General features: G+C 31.1%; 1 protein-coding gene across 5 annotated transcripts; it reads left to right on the top strand.

The window, feature by feature from the left end:
* Positions 1–100: 100 nt before the first annotated feature.
* Positions 101–27,951, top strand: LOC143085631 (uncharacterized). Of its 5 annotated transcripts, none has more exons than XM_076262099.1 (18): positions 101–234; positions 5,357–6,229; positions 8,434–8,504; positions 9,636–9,777; positions 11,173–11,247; positions 11,753–11,841; positions 12,933–13,006; positions 13,510–13,598; positions 14,124–14,141; positions 19,050–19,201; positions 19,749–19,826; positions 20,849–20,909; positions 21,408–21,513; positions 21,894–21,991; positions 22,804–23,103; positions 25,392–25,526; positions 26,747–26,815; positions 27,378–27,951. In XM_076262099.1, the coding sequence occupies exons 2-18, from the start codon at positions 5,411–5,413 to the stop codon at positions 27,603–27,605; spliced, it is 2,604 nt and encodes an 867-aa protein (XP_076118214.1). In that variant the 5' UTR covers positions 101–234; positions 5,357–5,410; the 3' UTR covers positions 27,606–27,951. The 5 variants fall into 5 exon arrangements, with proteins under 5 accessions (XP_076118214.1, XP_076118213.1, XP_076118215.1 ...); XM_076262098.1 differs by having other exon boundaries at positions 21,408–21,525; XM_076262100.1 differs by lacking the exon at positions 14,124–14,141 and having other exon boundaries at positions 21,408–21,525.
* Positions 27,952–27,985: the final 34 nt, after the last annotated feature.

The raw sequence follows: 27,985 nt of genomic DNA, 5'->3' as shown, positions 1-27,985 counted from the left end.
GAAAAATAAACGTTAATACCCTTGTGTATAGAATGTATATACTCATTGATTAAACTTCTTATAGAAAATGCTTTCTTTATGAATTTTCTCGGTGTACAATAAGACATTTTTTGTATTGTTATGATAGAAGGATGACATGTGTTTTCAATAGTATTTTATTTGGATTTTTATTATAAGAAACACGTGTTAAAGGATATTCATTTGCTGTTTCTGGGATGTAGTGTTAAAATTGAGGTAAGTAGAACAAGATTAATTTCATATGGAATGGAGGGAAAAATCTGGGCAAAATTCGAAACGTGATGTTACATTTTAAAAGTAATTTTCCTCCCACCGTTTAAATTGAAAATCTTAGTTCAATACGAAATTTGTGAAGTTGGAATGCACATAAGGAGGAAATATATTAAGTGAAAGACACTGAGAGTAGGAACTTTGTCATATATGAATAAGTGCAAAAATTCTTTTTTTTTTGTACATCATAAAAGTGTTCATCTATTGATTCCATGTCTAGTTTAAAACATTTATCGTCGCTGGGCTTCTAAAATGTCGTATATGACTTTTTTGGCTAAAAATACTTTTTGACACCAATGGTGTGGGCGGGAGGAAATCTTTGGTATCACAAAATAGCATACAGTTAGACCAATCAAAATGTGTGAAATAAGACATATTACAAAATTGCCAATGTCAGTTGTTTGTAAAGTTTGCTTCCAAAATGTTGTATGAAAACTTGAAAATCGTTGTAGAATGGCTTTGGGGGGAAATAATTGTACATTTCTGAAAATAATTTAAGTTCTTGGATAATCCAGAAATGTCAACGTTTTTATTTCACTGCTATTTACAAAAATGTTCAAGTTCACATATGACATTTTGGAAGTATGCATTTCGCGAAAGTTTTCAAAGCCTGTTTGTGAGAAATTTTTTTCTTGAAAAATTTGTAATTTACAACATTTTAGAAGCCCAGCGACGTTATGTTTATTCAATAAATACCATGATACTTATCTAAATTACAGATATTTCAATATAATAAAAGAAATTTTGATTTTTATCCAAACTTACTGAATCCCGCTTAGAGTGTTTGTGTTTAAGTCAAGTGGTTTAAAATAAAACCAATACAAAAGCTGAAGCTCTTATTAAAAGTAATATGGAATATATCACATGTACATGTATAACGTAAGTGTTATAACATTCAAAAAGGGGAACTTCGTAAAATCTGACAACATCAACACACAGAACGACTGAAAACAACTGACGCTTCAGACCTAAATATTGAGCAGACGACAGCAGAGATTTTACCATACATTTTGATCAGAACACTTGCAGTATAAACTGTATTTTTGAAATCAATTACTATCAAAACAGATTCGTTTCTGATTTCTTTCTTTGTAATATTAGCTGTTATCAAAATTGCTCTAAACATCACGTAAAAATGGCTATAAAATATGAATGAAAAAGTAATCTCTCAACATTGTTTCGGGTATTGTAATAATATTATTACTTTGAAATATTTTTGTTTAAAATATAGTATTTGGTATTTTTAATTTATTTAGGGTAAATCTTCAACAATGACATATGATATATAAAGTACCAAAGTTGTTTAAAACTTCAAATGAATTTGGTACGCTATTTAACTAAAGTGTTACTAAGATGATATATCACTCTGATTTTAAGTGACTCTTGGATTAGCCTACTCTTACCCTTATTACGTTGCCTATCTTTTTACTCTTAATCATCTAAGTTTGACCTCTGTAATTCAGTGGTTGATGTTTGTTGTTGTTTATATAGAATGTGTTTCGTTTGTTGTTGTTGTTTTGTACAGTTAATTTCTGGTTTTGTGCTGTTGCACGACTCTCAAAGGTTAAGAAGAGGGTTTGATACCAGCTAACATGTTTAACTCAGCCGTATTATGAATGCATCTGTCCCTAGCCAGACACCTGTAAATCAGTGGTTGACGTTTGTTTCTGTACATCTTAATTGTTTTTCATTTATAGTAGATTTACATTAACCAAGCCATAAGTTTTCTCTTTTGAATAATTATTCATTTGTCAATTCGTTTTTTTTAGATGAATTTCGATGCAGAACGTGTATTTGCCCATTGTTGCAGGAGTACTTTTATCTATAGCTTCTAAATTCTACGTCATTTTGTCTCTGGTAGAGAGGTGTATCATTGGCTATCATACCACATCTTTTTATATTTATATTGGTTACTTTAACCAAATTTCGAACTAACCGAGTTTATTTCTGATTGGCATCTGAAATACCGGTATGCAGATAATCGGTGCAATTAAGGTACGCATATTCGCTAGAGGTCGTCAACCCTTGACAAGTCTATACTTATCATTCAAAACTAAATGTCAATCTGAAAATCAGCCCCCCCTCCTACCAGAAAACCCGCACGAATTTTCCAACAACATCCAATTCCTGAATTGACAAAATAATATCAATTACTATGCGTTTAGACAAAAACAATAAAATTAGTTTGTAAAGCAAGCAAATTTGACTTATCTTCATTTTATAGAGTCAATGGACAGAATCCGTTTCAAGTTTCTTAAAATATAGCGATATATGAATGTATATGTCAATTGACAAAGGAATTAAAACCTTTTATTAATGAATTATAATAGGTGATTTATGGTATAAAAAGGATTAGACGTCTTTAGTTTGATAAAAAGGACTAATTGTTATATAATCATTTTACGTTAATCTTGAAACGTATAATAGGTGTTTAACAACGCAACTTCTGCTTTGTTTATGATTTAAATGATAAATAATTTTCTGTTTTATTACATACCTAATATCATTATTGTAGAAACTTTACTTATTATGCAACCTAAGTCCTTGTTCGATATCTTATTACAAAATGGATTAATTTAAAGACCTCAAAATGAAACTTATTTGGAAATAAGCATTGAAAGCAAGATGTTTCAAGCCCTAAAAAATGTTGGTTAACATTTAAAGAAAAACACATCAATAATATTTGACCAATGTCTGCAGAACATTTGGAACATACGGTTTTATAGAGTTTTATTACTGAATTCAATTCAAAGCGCAAAAAATCATTCCACCTTTTCATCATATCTCCATTCATATCAAACATATACGTCCGGTCGGAATTGGGACGTATAGCAAGGTCTTTTGGCATGCTATTAGACCATGAAATTGGAACGATAGGTTGATGGCAAAGCTAAACATCTTCCCCTAACCATTTTCAACCTACCATTTGCTATGGGAATCTTGCCGGACTGCCTACTTTTCAGAACCTTCCTTTTATTTGACTGGTTATTGTTAAAAACTAAATTGTTCTCGTCGCCTATATGCATGACATAATTGTAATTGATGGTTAAACAAGCAACAATAAATAAATCAATCATTTAGGAAATTTACATGTATATATATATCGTACAAATTTTTGTTTTATTGACATAATTAATGTGGAGTAATGTGATTTGATATTGGCCAACAAGAAAAAAAAGTTTAGCCAATTTGAAATCTTGTTATTTCACTTTCAAATATATTGATGATGTTCGACAAGTGAGTACTCACATCGTATGTGTAGCTGTGGCATAGCTGTGGCATAGCTGTTGAAGATACTTTACAGCGACAACTAATGCCGTGTCGTATCTAGGGGTTTGCCAACCGCGTGTCTCCATTTAAATGCATTGATCGGGAAAAAAGGGGGGTCTAACCCCCTGAACACCCCTCCCCCTTGATCCGCCACTAGTATCTCAGTTTAGAAGAATTGCAAGAGAGACTTAGTTTTCTCATTGTGGTCATTTCATAAATAAATGTACAAATATAAATATATTTTGGTTTTTTTTATTGACTTTTATTCACATCTAAACTCAAAACCTTCTACTATACCTCTTTTATTCTATACAAAAGTCGTCAAAAACCGGAAATATCTTTTTTGTCTGCGGGAATGCCGATTTTCGTTGTAATGGAAGATTCTTTGACAAATTATGTCCGAAAAAAACCCCATGTCTACAAAACAGAAAAGGAAATTGAGAAATGTTGAACAGCATGTTTATCAGGTCACATTACTCTGCTTATTAAATGACCCTGTTAAATTTAAACCCCTAACTTTTATCAACGAATAGATCTAAATGCACCCGCTTTATAATTATATCTTCGTTTTTACCATCCATCAAACTGGTAGTTTAAATGCCCAAAACGTATGATTATCTCTTTAAGAAAATGAAAAGAAATTAATGTGAAAATTTGAAGTAAATAATACTCATAGTTGACATGCTTTATGTTGCATTCGTATAATAGGTTACGATTTCGGGTATAAAAGAAGTCTGATATATAACTCGAGGTCTAAATAAATAGTTAATTTCAAAAATGTTTTTTTAAGATACAAAAACATTAATTCAATAAGAAGCATGAATATTACAAGTACATATTATATGCATTTGTACCTCCCTTAACGCAAACAAAACAATACATATATACAATTGAACGAACCGTGTGCATTTTGAGTGCATGACAAAACCGAATGTATGTTTGTTGAATAAAACGTAGCATTAAGGGTTTTTTTTAGTATTTCAAAAGACGTTTCTATAACCTCCACACTTAATGCTATGATTCTCATGTGTTTCATTTTATCCATCGTTCTTGTTTAATTGTATTTTTAAGATTCGTTTCTCGTGACAACATATAATGTGCTTTGTCTGGCATATATTTCAATGAGAGCAAACATGTGCTATAACTAGGCTTTGTAAATTTGGGTTTATATGCGATTAAAACCTTTCTCTTTTTATATCATTAAATTCTCACTGCAGTTTCCTTCGAATTTTTTTTTCATCTGCAGGTATTGTTTCTGTCGTAATCGTTGTCGAAATATACGAAAAATACGCTATTTTTTTTATGAAACAAGTGTGGACACAGATGAGTGTGGATAGTATGTTTTAAGAAAATATTGAGAAATTGTATGACTGACAATGAGGTATCCACCAACCCAAAAAAGAAAGGTTAAACATGTGAACAATTTCAGGTAGCAATACCACCTTCAACAATGATAAAAAAGTTCGTACCGTATATCAAAGTATAAAAGTTCCCTGGATGTGACAGAGTTTGAATTGAAAATTCACAAGAGAAAGACAGACTTTTTCGAATGAAGTCATAGTCGACATTGAACCTGTCAATTTTGAACATACTTTGAAGATATGATTTTTGTTACATAGTTTTATCTTTATAAATACGTCTAATTCAGTAATTAATTTTTCGAATTGAAATTATAAATGTTGCCAGTTGTACTATTAGATTGATTTAAATAATTTATTTCAATATAATCCAACTAAGATATTATCTTGTCAATTTTTCTTGACCTTGTTATATTGATTTTAACCTCTTTCGTTTTCAGGGACATAGTAAAGATTTTTTAATTTAAATCATATATTACTAATAAGGTTAAGCAATGGATATATTCAAGGATGGTAACGAAGAGACTTTTGATAAAAGATCAAGAATTAAGCAGAATGTTCGTGTTGTGTCACCGTCTATCAAACATAAACGCATACTGTCAAGACAACATAAAAGTTCCCATTATCTGAACAATCGCATATCGTCAGCTATGAGTTCTGATTCTAATAAGATTCCACCTAAAATAGACAACTTAAGAAAAGAAATTGCTCGGCGTGCATCTACAGTGCCAAACTTTTTAGATTGCTATGACTTAAAAACAGTGTATGATGAGGCTAATTTACGGAAAAAATTCAGAGAAGTTGTCGGAATCCGAAATCACACGTCTCCAGCAGTACATCAACGTATAGACCCAGGTGCGCATGTGAAAAATATTTACAAACACCTAAATATATCTCAGTACGAAGTTGAGGATACTTTGAATGGATTATCAGAAAAAGACGAAAAACAATTCGTAGAATATATGAAAAAGAAACAACATGCTTCATTATCAGGTCTTTGGAATATGGCGGCATGGTCTGTCTTTGAACACAGGGCATCACGAGTGCACAATATAGACGAGTTGACCATGGCTATATTATCTAAACAGATGGCAATAAAAAAGATGAGAGAAAAAATATCACGAAAATTAGAGTTACCAGTTGACAAATTTAAGCGGATTGCTCTACTTCGTCAAAATGTAAGCTTTATAGAACAAAAATTTGACAACATGAAACAGGCAAGACCCAAGAAAACACAATTATTGAAAACAATGCATTTGTTCGAACAAGCTGGTACCAGCAATATGCCATCTAGATTTACAAAACCAGGAGAGGTTAGTATGTATTTGAATAGGCTTTTATTTTCAAGAGGGTTCTCCCTGGCATGCATTACAGCTTTCTCCATTATCAAAAACTGATCCCACGAAATAGCACAATAGTACTAAAAATGGCGTTAAACACAAATCAATCAATCATGATTGTTTCAAACCTCTGATTATTTCACCTTATACCGTTTGCGGTAAAAATACATACCTACGCATGCTGCATCTGCGTATTCTGTGTGTGTGTATAAAAACATATTACCCCAAAGTTGTATAGTTAAATCTCTTTATAACAAAAATATAATTTGCTTTTTTCAACTTTAACTGCGTTCAACTTTGTGTTGAAAAAAGAATCTAAATATTGAAATAGATATTATTGAAAGTAATTCAGTTTGTCATAAAAGTTTTAATTCTAGAATGTTGATTGATTAATTCGAGACTAAACGGTATGCCAAAAAAAAAAAAAATTCATACAAAAGGACTACCTGTTTCTATTTAAAAAGCACTTTAAACAGAGTTTTCTATTCATTAGGTAATGAATTTATAGTCAAAGTCAATGTTTTGAAGGTTGTACAAACTTATATAAAGTTAAAACGCTTCACACAAATAATCACGAAAGAAGGAGGGAGTACGATAATATGAAAAATGTAATGGTTTTCTATGTGATTTTCCTTTTCAGTTAGGTCGTGTTTGTTTGGCTTCTTTTGTCTCATATCAAACATGAATTTCCGATAAAATCATCATAGACAATATGAATATGAAAAACTGAGAAATCCCAACGACTCGTTAATGATGCTCGATTAAAAAAAAAAGGTTATCAGGTCCAAATATAGTAACTTTGTGGTGCAGTTGATAAGTAAACAAGTGACCATCAGTTTTTAGTTAATTACTTTGAATATTGACTTTTATTCAATGATTAGGCTTTATACGCATACCGAAGAACCCAATGCCAAATTGGTTATTTTAGTGACATATATTTTACAATAATGATTAGATATAGAAGATGTGGTATGAGTGCCGATGAGACAACTCTTCATCCAAGTCAGACATTGTAATTTGTTAAGGAAATCATATAACATTTTTACCAATCAGCTATTGTTAACAAATAAAGCTTTAAATTTTGTTTAAAAATACACAGAATTAGTTCAAACATGCCAAGTACATGTATATAAAGAAAAAACATCTTTACTATTCTTGATCGATAATTTAACAATTTTATACATTATATAAGGGATTTTAATTTTGCACCTTTCAACAATGAAATTGAATTTGAATCACAAAAACAGCTTCCGAATCAGTATACAAAAATCGTAATTGTAATGTAATGAAAACGATGAGTAATCATAAATTGATAACAATTATGATATGAAAATGGAATCTTAACTATAACTGCGAAAATAATTACACGTTCAAGAAAGTTTGTAATTAGTGAAAGAAGCTGTACGTTTTTTATCTGCCGATGTAGAACAAATGCCATGTCCACTGTTATTTGCTTTTATAATTGTCTACCAGAAATTATTCATATTTTTGCATTTAATAAGTTGTTCGGATTTCATTCATGTATGCAGTTTCATCTAAATAAATGTAAAATTTAAAAACAAAACAATGTTTTAAATTCATAAACTTTACGAAAAAGGAACAGAGAAAATATCAATAAGATAACGAGAAAATATAAAGTTAACAGAAAAGACACAGAAAACTGGTGACAATACCATATGTTAAGGCATAACATACATTGTATCACCAACATCGCCCCCAACTTGTTATTAATAATTTTAAAAGAAATTTCGATATGCATAACTGATCAAATCAAACTATTCAATACCTTATCTTATGTTTACTGTTATAGTTTATTATTACAAACTTTTATGGACAGTGATACCAGTATTGCAATAACTTTAGTCTATTTTTTTATCAAAAAAAACCCAACAAAACATGCACAATATTAAAAAAGTAAGATGATAACAAGGGGTGAAAACAGAAATTAACAATTGAACCAACACATTTGAAAATAGCACTGCACAAACATTTATAACTAAACCAATGAGGTCTAAAATTGAAACTCAAATCTTCGAGGAATTCAGGAGCTCCAGAAGATATAGCAGTTCCTGCATTGTTGTAATTTCGTTATATTTCGTTACACTTAAGACATTGATAACTATTATGGTAAAACATTACAAACATAGTTTTCATCCATAAACAATTTTCTCTTACAGGCAAAAGCTTTTTTCAGGAAATTTGGAAGGATAGTTTTAATCGTACTAAACTGGATCTTTCTTATCATGGAGTAAGTTGTTTTCATATCAGTATTGTTGCAGAATATTTGTACATATTATCACTGTTTTGCAACCATTTTGATGTATTAAGGTCAAACAAACCCCTTTCAATGATATTTACCTACATGTAACAGTGTTTTACATCTTTCCAAAGTTTTTATAAGGATGCTTTAAGATATTTTGGACATTTAGAATCAGGTATAAGCGAACAAAATATTAAATAGAATGAAGTTACCTTGCGTCAAGAGAAGACAGTGCTTAATACAAGGATGATAAATAAACCTTTTCAAACAAAATCAGGCTCATCTATCATACATTATAGTTTTCTATAGTCAAATGAAAGGAAATTGTATTTTATATGTTGAAAACAGCGGAGGTTTGGTTTTTTGTGGTGTTGAATGTCATATTATACGCTTGTACAAATTAAAATCAAAACAATTACGAATGTTCTAAAAACTGCTTTATGCAGCTTGACGCTAGATTATATGTGATATTTAATTAGTTTATTGGTTGCAAGTTTTTCATGAACTGTCTTCGTTTATTTCCTTTTGGTATTCAAGTTAAAGTACTTTGGGTATGAGTTATAGACGATTCTTCTTTTTAAAATTTATTGATGCCCAGAGGTGGTATTGCTCTTGAGTTTTAAAGAGTGCATCATTGTGGTATTACTCTCGGTGCTCTGATAACTGGATGTTGTGTAGACTCTATCTGATAACTGGATATTGTGTAGACTCTATCTGATAACTGGATGTTGTGTAGACTCTATCTGATAACTGGATGTTGTGTAGACTCTATCTGATAACTGGATGTTGTGTAGACTCTATCTTATAACTGGATGTTGTGTAGACTCTAGACTTGCTTTTGCATCATCGTATTGTTTGTAAAACTGTGGTTGTGAGATCGAACTTTGCACGTGACATGTGGGTTCGATTTCACGATTAGTTCGACGGGTTTTCTCAGTTTTACCATTTTCCTGCACCAATAAGAACTGGCTACAACAAAATAACCAATACTGCTGGAAGTTGCATTAATCACATAAAATCAGCCAATCAATTATTTACTTATTTTGATACATAGATATGCAACAAGATACTTTTTGGCACAGATACAAAATGACACACATTTATTTTTACAATTTGCAGTAGCAGCGAAAGCTCAAGGCTAGAAAGAGAACTGAAATCCTTTGTTGACATAGCACAAGAAGCGGTGAATGCAAAGACATCACAGGCTATGGTAGAACAAGGACTATCGTTTGACAAACAGGCTTACAAGGCTAATAAAGAGGTAAGGTGTAAATAAACTAATTGTTTTACATTGTCATTTCGAGGCATTTTGTACCTCGCTATGCGGTGTGGACTTTGATCTTTGATCGTTGTAGGTGACATAAAGTTGTCATTTTCTGTGTCATTTTGGTCTCTTGTGGACAGTTGTGTCATTGGCAATCATACCACATCTTCTTTTTTATAATCATTATAGATACCCGTCTCAAAAGTTTCTTCAATGTGTATAATGTCGTAAAACCAAACACTTCAACTATACCAACACAATAATACTAGGAGAATTGCAAATATCTATACATTTTATGAAAATTAATTCTCTGTTTCAACCAAAAATTAATAAAAACACTTATTCTGTTTTGTATGTGTTACATTTCATATTTAAAAATATGCAGGTCTGTTATTAAACTAAATTTGATCAATTTGAAAAAGAAAGCTGTTAAAACGAGATTAAATATTTTTTGAAAACCATATCTTGTCACCTCTAAAGTTTGAGATGACAAGTATTGGGTAACGCTGACAGGTGTGTTTTGTTACATTGTATGCAGACCAAAGTTTTGTGAGAAATAAAGTCATTAATATAACAAGACGTTTTGCATATGATTGGTCAAGTTAATGCATTATTTAACAAATAGAATAGGCAGATCATATGGTGTAATAAAAGTTTAAACACATAATCACTTTGAATTCGTTTTACAGTAACGAGAAACAATTTAAAGAGAATACTTTTATGAAGTTTTTTTTACTGTGGATATGAAGACGCTTATTCCTGTTTTTCCTCAACTTTTGATCACTATTTCTCATGTCCCTCTTGTGATTTGAAGATTGTGATTTGTTAGAAAATGGTTATCTAACTACAGGCTTATGATACTAAAACTATTAATTACAAGCTCCAAAATCTACTGTCGGTCATTTAAGGCATGTGTTGCAAAATATTTGCAATATAACAAATTGTGCTTAATAAATTATTTGTAAGTTTAAATGTTATATTGATTTCATCTCCCACATTTGTAGGTATTTTAAGTCACATCTGATTATATAGTCTTTGGAGATTATTGTGTTATAAGAATTATTGAACTAATGCATGTACCATATATGAAGCTAATTCCTCTGTGGACGGGTTTTATATTTATTACGAGTCAACAACGTCTAATCGACAAACAAATGTTTTATTTTTTAATGATTATTCATTTAAACTCTTGTTTTATAATGTGTTTTACAAACAAAGGGCGTCATATTAGAGTCCCTAAAATAGATAGCGACGACATGTGAGCGATAGCAAATGGCATAGCACTAAGGATTTTTAGGAATTGATTATTATTATTTTTAAATAAACGATTATTGAATTTCGAGGTTCGTAAATAATTTGTCTAACAACAGCATTTTGTATTTATAATTGTAGATATCTTTAACAGTAGAACATAGAAAAACACTGACAACGAGAGCCAGCTTCAGGTCACCAGATATGATCAAACAAGTAATATATTTAACTATTTTCAAAATGTTAAGAGATATTTGGTAATTTTGAATAGAATATTGCATCTTCATAATTCGTGTATGTTTAGAACTCACTTACAATGGATGAGACTCCCGCTAAAAAAAATCCAAACTAACCAAAAACAACAAACAAACCAAACCAAAAACACACATACAACCATGGTGGATGAGACTAAAAAAAAAAAAGAGAAAAAAATATTCTCGAAGAAAAGTAATTTCGATTTTAGGTACAGTTGTACATGTAGTTAAATTAGAGACCTAGAACAAAAGACCTTAACTAGTATGTAGAATCTATGTTTTTGTCTTTACTTGTCTGAATGACGCCTTCCCAATATATTTTTTCATATATGGTGGTAGGCAGAAATTAGAAATAATCAAAAATAGTGAAAGACAAAATAGTCATTAAAGTCGAAAAACTAACGATAAAGAGCGAGAGCGTGGAGCAATTTTATAAGAATATGACATAGATTAATTTTTACCAACAGGTTATGCATGGTTTACAAGCTTTAAAATCATTGGCTGATTATCCTCTTCGAACACAAGAACGGCTATGCCAAGTCGCATGGTATCAAACGTATGTACTTTATATATTTTTTGGATAGATTAGAGCAAATAAAATATATGAAGATGTAATCTGCCTTTAAGGTTTGGCTATGGAAACATTGTTTTTCATTAAATGTTATTATTTTAATCGTAGAATAGATTAAGAGTAGATTGTAAACGGTTGCTTGTGCAGTCTAATGAGTCTAAAGAAGTTAGTTTCATTCGGTATTCACGCAACACGCAATCATGAAAATATTTCTTAAAAACACCTGTTAGAATTAGTTGTCATATGAGATGACTAATTTTCTATCAGCTTGGAATAAAAAAAATGTCCTTCAAAGCAGATAATATTAGATACAAAACATGAGGAGTACAAGTCCATCATAGGTTATCATGACCCGATCATTAATTGTGGATTCATGTCGACGTAATACTGAGAAGCACTCATTACCTTTTAGAAAGGTAAAAAAGAGGGACGAAAGATATGAGAGTGACATTCAAACTCATTGATCGAAAATAAACGGACAACGCCTTGGCTAAAAAAAGAAAAATACAAACAGACAAATAATAGATCACAAGATACAACATAAGATACCAAAGACAAAGCAACACGAACACCACCAACAACTGGGGGGTGATCTCAGGTGCTCCGGAAAAGGTAAGCAGATGTCACACTTGTACTTGTCTATAATTAACAAAGTTAAAGACAGCAGTAAGGCGATGGAGTATAGGCCCCGTACAAGAGGCAAGCAAGTCCCATGACTTTTTTTATATATTTTATGCTAAGCTCACAGTGAAGGTTTTAGGTCATTTTAGGTCATTTAATTTACCACATTTTTCGCTTGGATAGCATATTCAAATGAATGTATGAATTTAGTTAATCTGTTATCTAATTTAGGCTTTTATTCTGTAAAAGTAGTAGTTTGTCTTGGATTTTCCCGCTCACAGGCAAATACAAATCGATGATTTGATAAATAAAAAGGATTAATGGTCACAAAACATCATATCAAGTAAAAAGTTTCCTTATACAAAAAACATATATAATTTTAATTATAAAAGGGGATGTTTTGGCTTGAAATTTCTAACTCATGATTTTAAAATAAAAAATATGATTATTTTCAGACTTGGTCCAAAGAAAGTTATATTACGAGAAGGCCACAACGCAGAATCATTTTATTTCATTTTAGCTGGCACAGGTTTGTACTGTATATCATTTCAACTGAATATGAGTGACATTAGTTTATTTCTGACACCACAAAGTTGTTCAAATAACAAACTATCTATATTCCTTAATAGAAAATTACATGGAATATGTACAATATCTTTGCTATGTCCATAATATATTAGGGTAAAAGTTATAAGCACCATTTATGTAAGTTAAAAATTCAATTCAAAATTTCCAATTTCTGTATAAATTCTTAATATTGATTATATTTAAGTATAAAACTGCTTCTTATTTTCTTTGCAATGACTTTTTTAATTATTGTTGTGTTTAGAGAAATAATCGATTTTGAAATATAAAATAAACAGAAATTTGTTGCTAATCCTTGTTTTGTAAATAACGATGTAGTTGTCATATAAGTAGCAAAATACTTTTGTTAATTGAAAATCTAGTTCTAAGCTTCCTTTTGTATATATATTCCATAAAAAAAAAGATTTAAGATTTTGATACATTTATAGAAATTCCTTTTTTAAAAAGCTTTCGTGAAGAAGATGGTGAGAAATGAAAGAACTGGGGAAACAAAAGTGCAAGTGGCAGCCAGACTGACTAAAGGACAAAGTTTTGGGGTAATGTCAAGATTTTACACACTCATTATTTTCACCTGATACTAATATATCTCTTCCACAAAGATATCATATATTATTCTATTCGTATGTCTTATAGAATGTTGTCAAAATATATATCCTTAACTGTATATCAGATAATATTTGATTTGTAAGTCTTTGAAAATGCGGTCAGACAAATATATCCTAAACTGGTTATCAAATTATATTCGATTTGTATGTCTTTCAAATGCGGTCAGACAAATATATCCTTTACTGTTTATCAAATTATGTTTGATTTGCATGCCTCTCAAAATTCAAGCAAACATATATAAAAAAGATAAAGTTTGGGTAAATTGTTTCATAAGTTAAACATTCAGCACATTTGTTAAGACTTGAATTGAAAGCAATAAATTACCAGCGTACTTCTCATCTTTAGATCAATAGACCAAGTATAACTTGAGAACGTCAGCTGATCAGGACATTTTATTCAAAAGTAAACACACGTATTATAAGTCTAATTCGTTATTATTCATTTATTTATTACAGTTTTCTTGGGAAGATGGGGTAATGTTATAACACATCCTTAGACTGTGTAGTATTTTTTTATGTTGTATTCTTCCTTTGATTTTGTTTATTTGAGTAGCACATATAGAGCTCGTACCAAGATCAGTAAAACCATTTTAATTGTATATAGGCGACTTATTATATGCTGAAAAGAATTTTATTAATTTTATTATCAGACTTTAAAACTCAAGATTCGAAATGAAAGATTTACTATGCCTTATCCGAAATACTCTTGATATAACTGAAGACAGGATCTGAATGAAGTATCAATTAAAAAATATCAATTTTTATGATTTGCCAAAATTAGGTTCTACTATCGAGTTATCTTCAAAAATATGTAATACACGTATAAGTGTCATAGTTTGTTTTCAAGATACAATTTGTTTAAAATTGACACCAGGAGTATACACGGAAATGAATTAGTGTGTGAATAGAAAAACACTCAATGACATGATAATGAGATAAAGATAAGGACTATCGCATTCAAAATGTCCGTTCGATAATGGTTAGTTTCTATGGAAAAAGTATGGTAGTCTCACTACACCATTTATCGGATTAAGCGTAATAATTACCTTGGTTATCTCCTTATATCATAATTCACTCAATGTCAAATTTCAAATATTTGATTATCTCTTTATTGCACTTCTGTAGCTTACATGCTATACGAATGTAACGGCTTGACATAAAAAATTGAAATTGTTTTTAAAGAATTTGATACAGTTTAAAACTTTTCAATGTCCATTTTAATAAAAAGTACGAAAAGATAAAAACTCCTGTTTTTGACATGAGTTTCACAAGAAGACAAAATGATCAGTACTTTAATTAGCTTGCTCTTAGTTTATTTGATTTTATTATCAATTGCTTTGTCATTTAGAACGTTGATTAAACCGCATAACCTCGATTTCAATACTCGGATTTCACATTTCGTCAACTGTGAAGGGCAGTTAGGTAATTTGATGATAATGATACATGTCGGTATTTAAATGCTTCAATTTTCACCAATGATATCTCTTTATACATATACATATATTTGTATCAATGTTCTGCCGAATAGGTAATAGTTCCAACTTATAACATACCAGACAAAACGACCAATACATGATGAATAATCATATTTCTGTGTGTGTTTGAATGTCACCATCACGCTAGGTATCTGGAAACGTATTCAAAATTCCACTTCATAAATTCATTGCTAGTAATTCCAACTACTAGAAAAAAGTAAAATCACATAAATACTGGACTCCAAGGAAAATTCAATCGGAAAGACTCTAATCGCTAGCAAAATCAAATGACAAAACACATGGACAACAACTGTCATATTCCTGACTTTATACATTTTTTTTGCATGAGAGCATCTTAAGAATCGTGGTAATTTAGCATGATTAGTATCAAACAGAGTACAGTATTATGCAACATGAAATTTAAAAAGGAAGAATAATTTTTATTGCATGTAAAATGCAATGTTCGTACAAACCAATGGATCAAACATGTGTGTACGTTTGAATGGTTAAAGCCAGTGATGTAAGTTGTTTCGCAAGATTACTTTGTTGATGCTTATTGTTAATTGTTTAATTCCTTTCCAGTAGCTGTAGTGTCGTAGATTTAAAGAATTACAACTCGTAGATTAACTCCAATAGTAGTTGATTTTTAATATTATTCGTTTAAATCGACGATCTGTTTTTTTTTCTAGAATCATTTTCGTAGACGTTTTATTTAAATATCGACACGACTATACATTAATTTCTGCTATTTCATTCAGATAGCTCCATGATGTTGGACTTTCAATTTATTGTTTGGTCCGTTTAATAGGTTACTGCGTGCAGTCACCGTCGATTTCATTTGTTATTAACTTTGGAAATACCAGATTCATTTTAAAAGGGTTTAACCGATAAGGAGCTGTTAGTTACCCATCAATCATTTGAGTACGTTAATATTCTTAAAGCTTCAAGAACATTAAACAAATTATAAGAAATGATGCTGTGATTAGCACATGACGTGTCTTGATTACCGACGATCACACTTTTAATTGACTGATTCAATACAGGACTACATTATTGTTTTCTGATAATATTAGATTCTAAGTGTGCGGCAGATATCACTACATTAATACACTATTATGAACTATTAAAATATGAAATATGAAGAAACAACCTCATCAAAATTGATTATTTCTACTTAATTTGTCAAGATACAAAGTATTTGTCTACATTTCTGTTTTAAGATGAAAAGTACTTGTCACATATGAGTGCTTTTTTTTAAAACCTTCATATGGCCAATCATATGTAAAGTATATTTGTAAACATATATCTAAAGCCTCGGTCACACCTTAAGGGATAGCTCGAACGGAATCCTAACGGATAACTTTTATTCAATCCGTTCATGTTCGTTAGACGTCCGTTCTTATCCGTCAGACGTCCGTCCATATCCGTTGCATGTCCGTTAAGCGTATGTTTTATCCATCGACGTCCGTTTTGTCCGGTGGAAAATGTTGATCATGTTCAAAACTTTGAACGGACGTCCAATGGATGAAATGTCCGATGAACGTCCATTAGGCGTCCGTTTTGTACGGAACTCGTCCGTTTCATTTTCGTTTTGTATCCGTTACGTGTCCTTTATACATGCGTTGGAGGTCTGGCAGATAAATTCACCTACGGACTTCTGACGGACGTCTAACGGATCAAACGGATGTTGAACGAATGTGAAACGGACTTCAAACGGACGTATAACGTATAAAACGGATGATTAACGGATCTGAAACGGATAAATGCCAACTGAAAATTTCGCGTCAGAAATACCAATTAGATTTTTCAGGTACATGAATTCCTATTATTCATAATCGATCTTAGAGTAAGGGCACGTCTTCACAATCAAGCAGTTCTTATTCAGGCCAGACACAGCCCTTTGGCAGCATTATGAAGAAAAAACCAAAACCAGTTACACTGAAACATTTTGAATATTTATGCGATTTACAAGTGATATTATTGTCGCCTTTAATTTTTCCGTATATCTTGTTCATCCGTTTTATCCGGTACGCTTCCGTTAGGTGTCCGTTTTATGCGGAACTCGTCCGTTGGATGTACGTTCGACATCCGTTCTCGTACGTTGCATATCCGTATGCATTCGTTACGCGTCCGTTTTATCTTGTCAGTACATCAACGGACTCCAAACAAATAACATTTGTCAATGGAATTTTTTTATTTTCATCCGTTAGGCGTCCGTTCGTCTTATCCGGTAAGGTGTGACCAGGGCTTAATGTAAACACATTTTCCATTAGTTAGTTGTTTAATATAAAAGTGAAATTGTCGATTAACAGATAGCAAACATTGACATTGAAATTGGATGACCAAATGTTTGTACATTCGATTTTTTTTAATTTATGATTTTTTGTAATGACTCTTTTGATCTTAACGTCATCTAAAAAAATTTGCTCTCTTAAAAAATACCGTTACATCTTTTAAAGAATCTAAGTTACTTGAGCCTCAACCCAAACTAGGGGATCCTCATGTGCATCGGTTCTGTAAGGCGAATCTGCTCTACTGATGTAAATCTCTTATGGTGTCTGTTAAAGTATCGGCATGCATTTTCTATATATACATATAGCAAAGGGAAATCTTGAATACTCATAGCTGTGTTCCTGATTTTATTTCCATTAATTGATACTTTAGTTACAAAAGTGTCCGCTAACAGCATTATGATATATTACTTGGTCTTTCAAGTCTTTAAGAATTATTTACATCAATTCTATCAGAAATCAAAATCGGGCCTTACGCGTTTATAAGAAAACACAATGTGGTTGTCCGTTATTCAATATCTGTTTTTACAAAGACGACGAATATGTGTTTTTTCGTAAGACAATCACGCCCTGTTTTCGTCAAAGTGACATAACAGTATAAGACTTGTCAGCCAATTTGTACTTACATACGTAATAAAAACGGTGTAATGTGTAGACCAGGATCTGCTTTCCTTCCAGATCAGATATTAGACTCACCCCGGTATTGGTGGTGTTTGTGTTGCTCAGTGTTTCGTTTTCTTCGTTTTGTTCAATACACGTTTTGTTTTTTGTTCTGTATTTTTGCTATGGCGTTACCATTGTTAGTTTGTCGATAATAAATTTAATGAAAAAAATAATGCTTATCATTAAAGGGGCACTAACTACGAGATATATTAAAAATAAAGTAAGATTTGTTTTTGTTCAATCAATAATGAAAGTGAATAAGTGAAATAATAATTCGCTTTCAGCAGCCAAAATAGTTCAATTTTGTCAAATTAGGCGAAGAAACATTGATAATTACTCATTCACTTGCAAGTGAATAAGTCGACCTCATTAAATCCGTATTCATGTGAACTTCAATTTAACCCCTTGCTAGAGATTGACAACGCATGCATTGTGCGTGTACTGATTATTTAAAGAAAAAGAATGTCAACAATGAAAGTGAAACTACGTTAAATCATTTGATTACTGATTCGATCCATATAAAATCATTCTTATACGGTTAAAAACAATGAGAAACATATATTTTTAATCTATAAAATAAACTCAAACATACCTAAAAAAATCCAATTGCACGTGTTGGTTTAATCTATTCATCTATTCATATCTTTATTCCTGTTTACATCGCTTATATGGTCATCTGAGGTCAAATCGATACTTAATTAGATGGCGTCTGGACTAAAATACACACGAAACGAACCTACATATTATATACCCCATGCTCTGTAAACTGTTTATTTTATACTTTTAGTAGTTTGGATAAATGTTTTACATTATTATAAATCAAATATGAGTATTTGAGTCAAATCGGTGACCACGAATTTAACAGCTAGTGCCCCTTTAAATGTTTATCCTCTATGCAGATATCATATATCTTGGATAATATTGTAAATAATTTTACTTTCATTTCATTAAAGGAAATTGGTTTGATATTCAACACAAAAAGAACAGCAACTGTTGAAAGCACAACGCCAATGGAATTATTAGTAATCGGTAAAGAAGATTTCAATGCTATATTCATGCATGCAGATGACCTAGACGAAGAAGCAGAGCATGTCAAATTTTTACGGTAAGATAACTGCACATTTGTCATAAGATAGTATATGCTGTCTCAAATCAGATGCTTCAACACTTAAATTATCAACCCATGTTGACACTTTTACCTTATTTCCGTAAATATGGCTTTACTTATTATCCCCGATGATATATAAAAAAAGAAGATGTAGAATGATTGTCATTTAGACAACTCTCCACAATAGACAAAATGCGACAGAAATTAACAGCTATAGGTCACTGTACGGCCTTCAACAATTGGCAAAGACCATACCGCATAGTCAGCTATAAAAGGCCCAGAAATAAAAAAAAGTAAAACAATTCAAACGAGAAAACTAACGGCCTGATTTATGTACAACAAATGAACGAAAAACAAAATTAATATGTATCACATCAAGATTGTATATTAGATATATGTTTCATTTCTTCTATGTAGTTCAGATTTTCTTAAATAAAGTTAATTGGAACGTTTTATAAGGAAATATTCTATGAATTTCATAAGCATTTAGCTCCGTTACTGATATTTGAACTTTTAATTGTATTTAACATTTTTTTTTTTACAGACAAGTTCCCATTTTGTCACAATGGCCAATTGAATGTTTAGTCAATGAACCGGGGACGTGCATTCTGCATTATTTCAAGTAAGTCATTCATTGTATTATAGAACTGTTATTTCTACTTCGATATTTATCTTCTCCATAGATTCAAGAGATTTGAACATCGATAAATAAATGTCGCCTTTCAACAATATAAAAAAAACATGGCATTCTTTGACGACATAACATATTTTTATTTTTAGCAGATACATCAGTCTTTCAGCAAATTGACATCAACATGTACTGTAGTAGAAATCATTTATAAAGCAGATTTGTCAAAATAATTGTTTATTAAACCGGTATCTTAACCTTATATTGTACAATATCGCTTTTTGTTTCTGTCTGTCATTACATGGGTATAGTAATAGGACCAAGATCATATTCCTAGTAGTTACTATATGCATAAGTTATTTGAAAATTGACAAGATTTTATTAATTACAGAACAACTTTTTGTTATTATTATCAACGATAATCAAAGGCAACAGTAGTATACCGCTGTTAGAAATTCATAAATCGATTGAGAAAAAAAAAGCCAAAAACAAATCCGGGTTACAAACTTAAACTGAGGGAAACGCATCAAATATAAAAGGAAAAATACGACACACAGAAACACAACATTAAAATGTAACACACACACTTAAATGTAGAAACGAACTATAATATAACAATAGCCATTTCCCTGACTTGGTACAGGACATTTTAAGATTTTTTTGGTGGTTTTGTGGCATGCCAAACCTCCCGCTTTGGTGGCAATGTTAAATATAACATTAAAATTACAACATAACATGACAGGATTACAATAAAAATAAATGGGAGAAAATATAAGACAGAGAAACACACGAGTAATAGCTAAAAAAAGGTATCAGGTTTAAAATGCCATATACAGGTTTACAATTATGTCTATTCAACTATAGATATTGTTTAAACATTTTATCCATTTAAGTTCTATGCTATTATTGTTGATGCTTCTAATTTCATGCAATAATTTGTATGCGCTAAAGATTATGTATTAAATTTTTTAAGGTAAAGTTAGTGTGATACTTAACATTTACCTATATTTTAACAGGCGAGGGAGTCTGATAACACCAAATGGTAGAACAAGCGAATGGTTATATTGTGTGAAATCGGTAAGTATCGACATATGACAAAAGGGAAACAAATCTTTCACATTTAAAAAAAAAGTAAATACAAAATTTCAATCCTGGTATATTTAATGAGTTTATTTATGCAATGCAAAACAATGTGTTTTAATTAATAAACTGTCCGACTATGTAACCACGCAGTTTCCATTTGTTATACATTTGAATTTGTTTTCCTTTGTTGTTCATTTTAAGTTACTGCAATATAATAAATTAATGCGTACAGTTCATTTAGTCCTTTTAGCCCTTAAAGCCTATAGGTTCGTTATGTATTTTGCATTTTTTTTACTCGAGCGGCACAGATGAGTATTTTGTGGACGAAAGATGCATCTAATGTACACTTTGTTTTTATCCCGGTATCTTTGATGAGTATTGTAAATGAGTTTCACGTCCATGATTTTGAAAATCGATACTGATAGAAAACATTGTGATACCCTGAAGTGAACATTTATAACTTAAATTATTCATGACACAATTCATACACAGGGAACCTGTGAGGTGATGAAGGATTTGAAAGCAGCAAGAGCTCGGAAAGCTGGCCAGAGCTATATCCATCCTGATCCTGTCAGTGATATTATATTACCTGAATTAGGTATGGGTGCATGTAAGTGTTTGAATGTCTATTTTAAAGTGTTGATAGTTGTTAATTTATATTCCTGATTTATGTTGAAAATTGCAGTTATATACTAAATATAATATAAATTTGATACAATAATTAAGTTTCGAAATTATATGAACGAAACTATTCAACTAAAAAAAAACTAAAAATATTGATACTTAATGAATTTTGATAAAATATAACAACCGATACAATCATACAGACAATATCATCATTGCTATTTCTCTTAACATTTACATTTTTTCTTTCTGATATTATTAAAAAAGAAAACATCTGCATGAAAAGATACCATCCATAGTACTAATATCATTATGTTCAGTAATACATATCCAAACTTTTTCTTATATTTTCAGCACCAAGAGTAGACACTGGCATTGCACATAAACGAAAGTTTGTCATGACTCCAGAAGTATTTGAAGAAATGTCAAAGTATTATGAAAAATTGAAACAGGTAAATGGCTTAAAAGTCAATTTTAGATTTAGCTGCACAATTTGAACAATCAAAAAGCTAGATTCCCGATTAGATAATCACTTATTGCATGCTTCAAGTTTGAATCCAAATCCAAATATATTTTGAACCCCTCAATAAATGTATTGATATTGTAGTTGTGTTTTAGTTTAGCATTTGTTTTTATTGATTAGTTTTAGAGTTATTCGTATCCTCGGTCAATTAATACGAGTGTAAATATCATGCATGAACATTGTAACAATATTCCTGTCCAATCCCAATTTTAACACATTTTAAGTCGATATAAGAGCTAAACAAAAATAGGACAGTAGTTTATAGATTTTCAAATCTGTCGATGAATTTGAAAGTGTCCTATGTTTCCCAATTCGATGCATAATAGTTTAGGAAATCCTGAAAGTCATATATATGTTAATAAGAATTTTGATTTACAAAAATAATTCAAGAATGGGGGGGGGGGAGGTGAGTGGGGTGAACAGGGGTAAGGAAACATAAAAAAGATCGGACAGGAAGAGGGAGTCTGAAAGGGGAAACGGTGTAAGAAGGAAGTTGAAATAGAGGTTCCAGTCTTGGAGTAAGGGATACGGAAGTGGGACCAAGTGAAGGAAGTGGAAATTAGGGGGCTAATACATTAGATTCAGAGAACCCAAGTCAGAAATTGTAATATTGTTCTTAAATAAGTTCATACATGTATAAACATTTTTAGTATGTTTCAAATCTATATTTTGTCATCGTTTATTACATATCCCGCTGGTTCATGTAGTTACATTGTCAAATATATGACTTAAAATTACCAGACTTTGAAAGAAAAGAAGACAGGTGATCAGGAAGAAGAAAGAGATCGACAAATAAAACAGAAAAATGAGAAGAAAAAGAAAGAACAAATGGCAGCTTTACCTAGACTTGAGCTAAATAATCAATTAACTTGCATAAAAGACGAAACTGAAGACAACGGTACAACATATATAACTTCTGTTAAGAGTAGTGACGTTTTAATTATGCCTCCAGTACATTCAACAAATTATGGATCTAAAGGAGTTTCAGCTAGCACGTTTAATGACCGAATGTTATCAATGCTGAAGATGAAACCACACTACGTAGGTGCATAAGTATTATCGTGGGGAAATCTAACTAACCACGGTTAACCACTTTCCTATAACAAGGCTAGCATTTACCTGTAATTCCAACTCAAATCATCGTTTACCTCGTATACCATATAACCTTTAACAAATATTTAAGGATGTTGCATTTATTTGATTTTGCTTTATAATATCTGACTGCATGCTTACTAATTTCTAATTGCTTTATAGATTTTTCTTATTTTTTGTATGACTATCTGTTATGTTATAAAATTCTTAATTCTGTCGTGAAACTAATACGTTATTTCTTTAATTAACACATAATCTTATTAACGCACGCATTTCAAAATTAAGAACATGACATTTTTTTGAACTAAAAGTAAGTATATATGCTTTATTGCTTTTGTCGAATTATAAGGTACTGTACGAATTTATTTGATGTTTGAATTTATAGTTTTGTATTTTTTCTGGTAAAACATTTGATGTAAGGAGTCTTTTCAGAAACGCTTAAACAAATTAAGAATATATAAACGTTTCTAGTTCATTTAAAGATTGACATTACGATTACCGACAATTGTCACTTAGCACGTTAAGAAACAAAAAAGAAAATAGTTAACATAATTATTGTTTATTTTTCCAAGTTCTTATCATTGACACATCATACATGCATTTAAACCGGTTAAAGTCTGAAAAAGGCAATACTTGTAATCGATTGTTCTGAATTTTACTAGATCATTCTGAATTGGTTGGAATTGTACTTGATTTTCCCCGACTTTTGTTTATAACCATTCAAAACATCTAAACTATACACAACCAAGTCTGGACCATATTAGACCACGTCTGGACCATATTAGATCACGTCTGAGCCATATCCGACCAAGTCTTATGAATCCTCAATATACTTGAAATCTATCTCTCCAATTTTGGTGTCTTGTTTTCCGTTGGCTAGAAATTTCAGTAAGCTATATTTTTTATAACAAACTTCGAACAAAAAAGTGGTTTAGTGATGAATAAATTATAGTTATACATTTAAGATTGATAAAGTCAGCTGATTTGTCAAGTAATGTTCAATCTTTTATCGAGTATGATACAAGCGTTGTTCGAATTTGGTTCAGACTTTGGCCGAGTATGTTTCAGACATTTGAGTCCTTTCAAACAGTCGAATATAGAGCGATAGTGGTTTCAACCCACCATTTTTTTCTAAACATCTCATGTACCATGTCAGGAAAAAGGGCATTGTTATATTATAGTTCGTTTCTGTGTGTGTTACATGTTAATGTTGTGTTTCTGTTGTGTCGTAGTTCTCCTCATATATTTGATGCGTTTCCCTCAGTTTTAGTTTGTGACCCGGATTTTTTTTTTCTCAATCGATTTATGAAATTCGAACAGCGGTATACTACTGTTGCCTTTACTCAGCCTAGTCGAGTATGCGTCCAGACTCTTTAGTTTGTTGAAGATTAGGGTCAATTTCAAGTACGGACTGTTTTCTATGTTTCAGACAACAGTCGAGTAATATCGATTAAAATCCCGACCTATTTGAAATGGTCGGGAATTTGATTTGATAGTCGAAACAAATTGTGCATGTTTCAAACGTTAACTGTAGTGTTACTAGTAAGATACCGATTGTAGTCACCTTCAAAGTTAAGGTTAAATAATTTTCATTAATAACGCTAATGGTCGAAATTTGGAAAAGTCTAACTATTAATACAAAATTATAAGATACCAAAGTAATTTGGATGAAGATTGCGCACAAACCAGTAACGTTTTTCTGGGAAGCAGTGTTAGCAAATACCTAAAACTGTAAAAATATGCGGACAATTATAATTTGAAATAAACCAATAGAACACCAAAAACGGTTTTACGACAATATCTGATTATAGGAACTACTACTACATGTTATTAAAATTTGTATGCACCCGTCTTCTGTTGAAGACAGTGTGTTGACGTCATCAGATTTTTGTGTTGTTGTGATGCTGTTTTTTTACGCATTCCCTGTCTTTATCTCACGACTTAAAATTCTTTTATATTTCTTTAATATGTCAGTTTTATTAATACTCTTCAACGATGTCATTATAAGAAAGAGAGTTGAAATGATCCGTTCAAGTTCAAATGTGTTATACATCAAGCATTCACATTTTACATCTTGGTAATATTCTGATAAGGGAAATGCAATTACCTGTGTGGATACAAATGTATTTTAATAAATGTATATATTTTACATCATACTTGTTTCTTAATAAGGGTGTGTGCATAGATTAGTTTGAATACATATATGTTTTACATCAACTATATATTTTTGGTATCAGATGTTCCCAACAGCTTCAATGATTGAAAAAGAGGCTCCTTTGAAGAAAAATGTTCCAGAATCAGAGGAAATTTGCACAGTCAGAAAGAATTCTGTTTTTGTACATGTACAGTTACTTCAGGCAAAAGATGTATTTGTGAGTACTATTATTTCAATAGTGGGAGGTTAAAGAAACCCTCTTCAAGCAAATATATGTAGTAAAGTATTGATACCAACCACAAAATTACATTTATAAAGTTCTCATACTGACAATTCTCTCATATAATGTAAAAATCAATATCTAAACATACTGAGGGGGAGGGTTGAGATCTCACAAACATTTTTAACCCCGCCGCATTTATTGCGCCTGTCCCAAGTCAGGAGCCTCTGGCCTTTGTTAGTCTTGTGTTATTTTAATTTTAGTTTCTTGTGTACAATTTGGAAATTAGTATGGCGTTCGGCGTTCATTATCACTGAACTAGTATATATTTGTTTAGGGGCCAGCTGAAGGACGCCTCCGGGTGCGGGAATTTCTCGATACATTGAATACCTGTTGGTGACCTTCTGCTGTTGTTTTTTTCTATTGTTGGGTTGTTGTCTCTTTTGGATCGGAGTACATGCATTCACTAACTTTTAGTTCGAGCTCCCAGAATCAAATATTTAAAGATCAAAAGATTGCTAAATGCAAGCGCTGATCCGAACGTTGAACATTATTTAACAAATTTGCAATAGAAACATCTCGATAAAATATTGTGCATATTTAAATTGTTTTTGTATGAAAGTATTGCACTTTTCAATATCTAAATTAAAGTCTTAATAGTAAAACTGCTAGGTAAATCACTGCTCAGTGAAGGCATCTTATCCGACATTGGAAGGATATTTTACACCTCTGTTTGGATCATTCTTTTGTCTGTTTTCTTTTTAACATTAATTTAACATTCATTTCCACAAACACCATATTAAAATCATATTCGTACAATTTCTGCCCTTACTGGTCGCACTTATAAGTATTGACTGTTAAGAACTTGACAACTTATAACGTTCCTTGCTAATTTCAGTACTGTCATGTTTTAGTATCGCATAGTTCAAAATATCTGCAATAGAGGGGTTTCAAGCTGTTGAGACTTTACAGGCTTCTAAAAACCCAAGAGTCTTGCGCTATTTTGCACATGGTATCAAATGCCATCTTCTACTCAATCTCTTATTCCAATTGCTTCTAATTAATTTTGTGTCCATATACCATTAGTTTGTGACATTTGATATATTATGATAGCCATACATACACTCATGAAAATAATTAGTATTACTTAATAAATGATATGGATTCTATTATAAAAATATGATATCGACTTCATTAAACATTACATATATCTTCAGGGACTGAATACTTTATCAGGTTCAGATGACGTTGAGGATTTGATGAATGAAACGCCACCTTTATGCTTGGTTTGTACATTACTATTTATAACAGTTATTATGCTGTCGTACGTGTATTCAAAAAGTGACAAATTTCAAAGATACTAGGCTTATGAACCTTTGTACGCCATTTAACATATTGTTAACAAAGGTAACCAGTGACGTTTAACTCAAATTAGCGTAACAACTAAAGAAAAGCTTTTTCTTGGGTTGAAAATCCTTAGTGTTTGAACAATGCAAATTTTTGTAAACAGTTGAATTTTAATAAGGACAAATTAAAATCAATGATATTTCGTGTCGATCAACACTGAAGTACCGTCTACTGATATAACAATGAATTGTTCTAAATATTAAGAAAAAGAACAAAAATAAAATGCCAAACACACTTTCAGAAATTACTACAGTGTAAATTCATAGCAACGTCAATTCAATATCATGACTTTCAGGCGATAACTGTTGTATCACATAAAACTGCATTTTACCAAAAATAGTTCCAACATATCGCAAATAATACTTAGACAAATTATGATAGCGGTGATCATTTAAGAGACCTTTCAATATTTAGATAACATGTTATTTGTTTCATTGACAGGTCAGCCGAGGTGCTGAGATAGTAATGCTCTCAAAGAAAGTTTTCTTGAAATACGCCAATGACAGATTTCGAAGAACTCTCCGAGAAGAACTAAGGCCGTACCCAACGGAATCAAAGCTCCAAGACACATTTCAGACGAAGGTGGACTGGGACAAATATAAAACTACACTTTTAGAAGACGTTCTTAAACAACAATGTAGTCTAAAATATGCAACAGGATTGGTTTAAATACTAATTAATTTACATGAACAACTTTGAAGCAGGACATGATCAAATTCAATCTGCAGTTTGTACCCCATTAAACATATCATTTACTCTTGAATATCAGTGAAGTATGAGATCATCAACAAGCTAGATTTGTTTAATTTTCTTGTATGTTTTGCCATTTCAGAAATAATATTTTTTTTTGTGTAATAATGCATCATAAAGTATTGTTCGAAATATTTTGTTCAACAAATACGATTATTTAATTTTAGTAATCTATTTAAATTAACTATCTTCTTGTATTAGTTGTCGTTGATAGTAAGAATGTTAATCATTTTGTAATTATCATTAAAACAAACCTTTTTATAAAGCATTTGTTTCTTCAGACATAAACTTTTGTTAAG

The sequence above is a fragment of the Mytilus galloprovincialis genome, chromosome 8, assembly GCF_965363235.1.
Source record: "Mytilus galloprovincialis chromosome 8, xbMytGall1.hap1.1, whole genome shotgun sequence".
NCBI lineage: Eukaryota > Metazoa > Mollusca > Bivalvia > Mytilida > Mytilidae > Mytilus > Mytilus galloprovincialis.
This window is presented reverse-complemented; position numbering and strand designations above follow the sequence as displayed.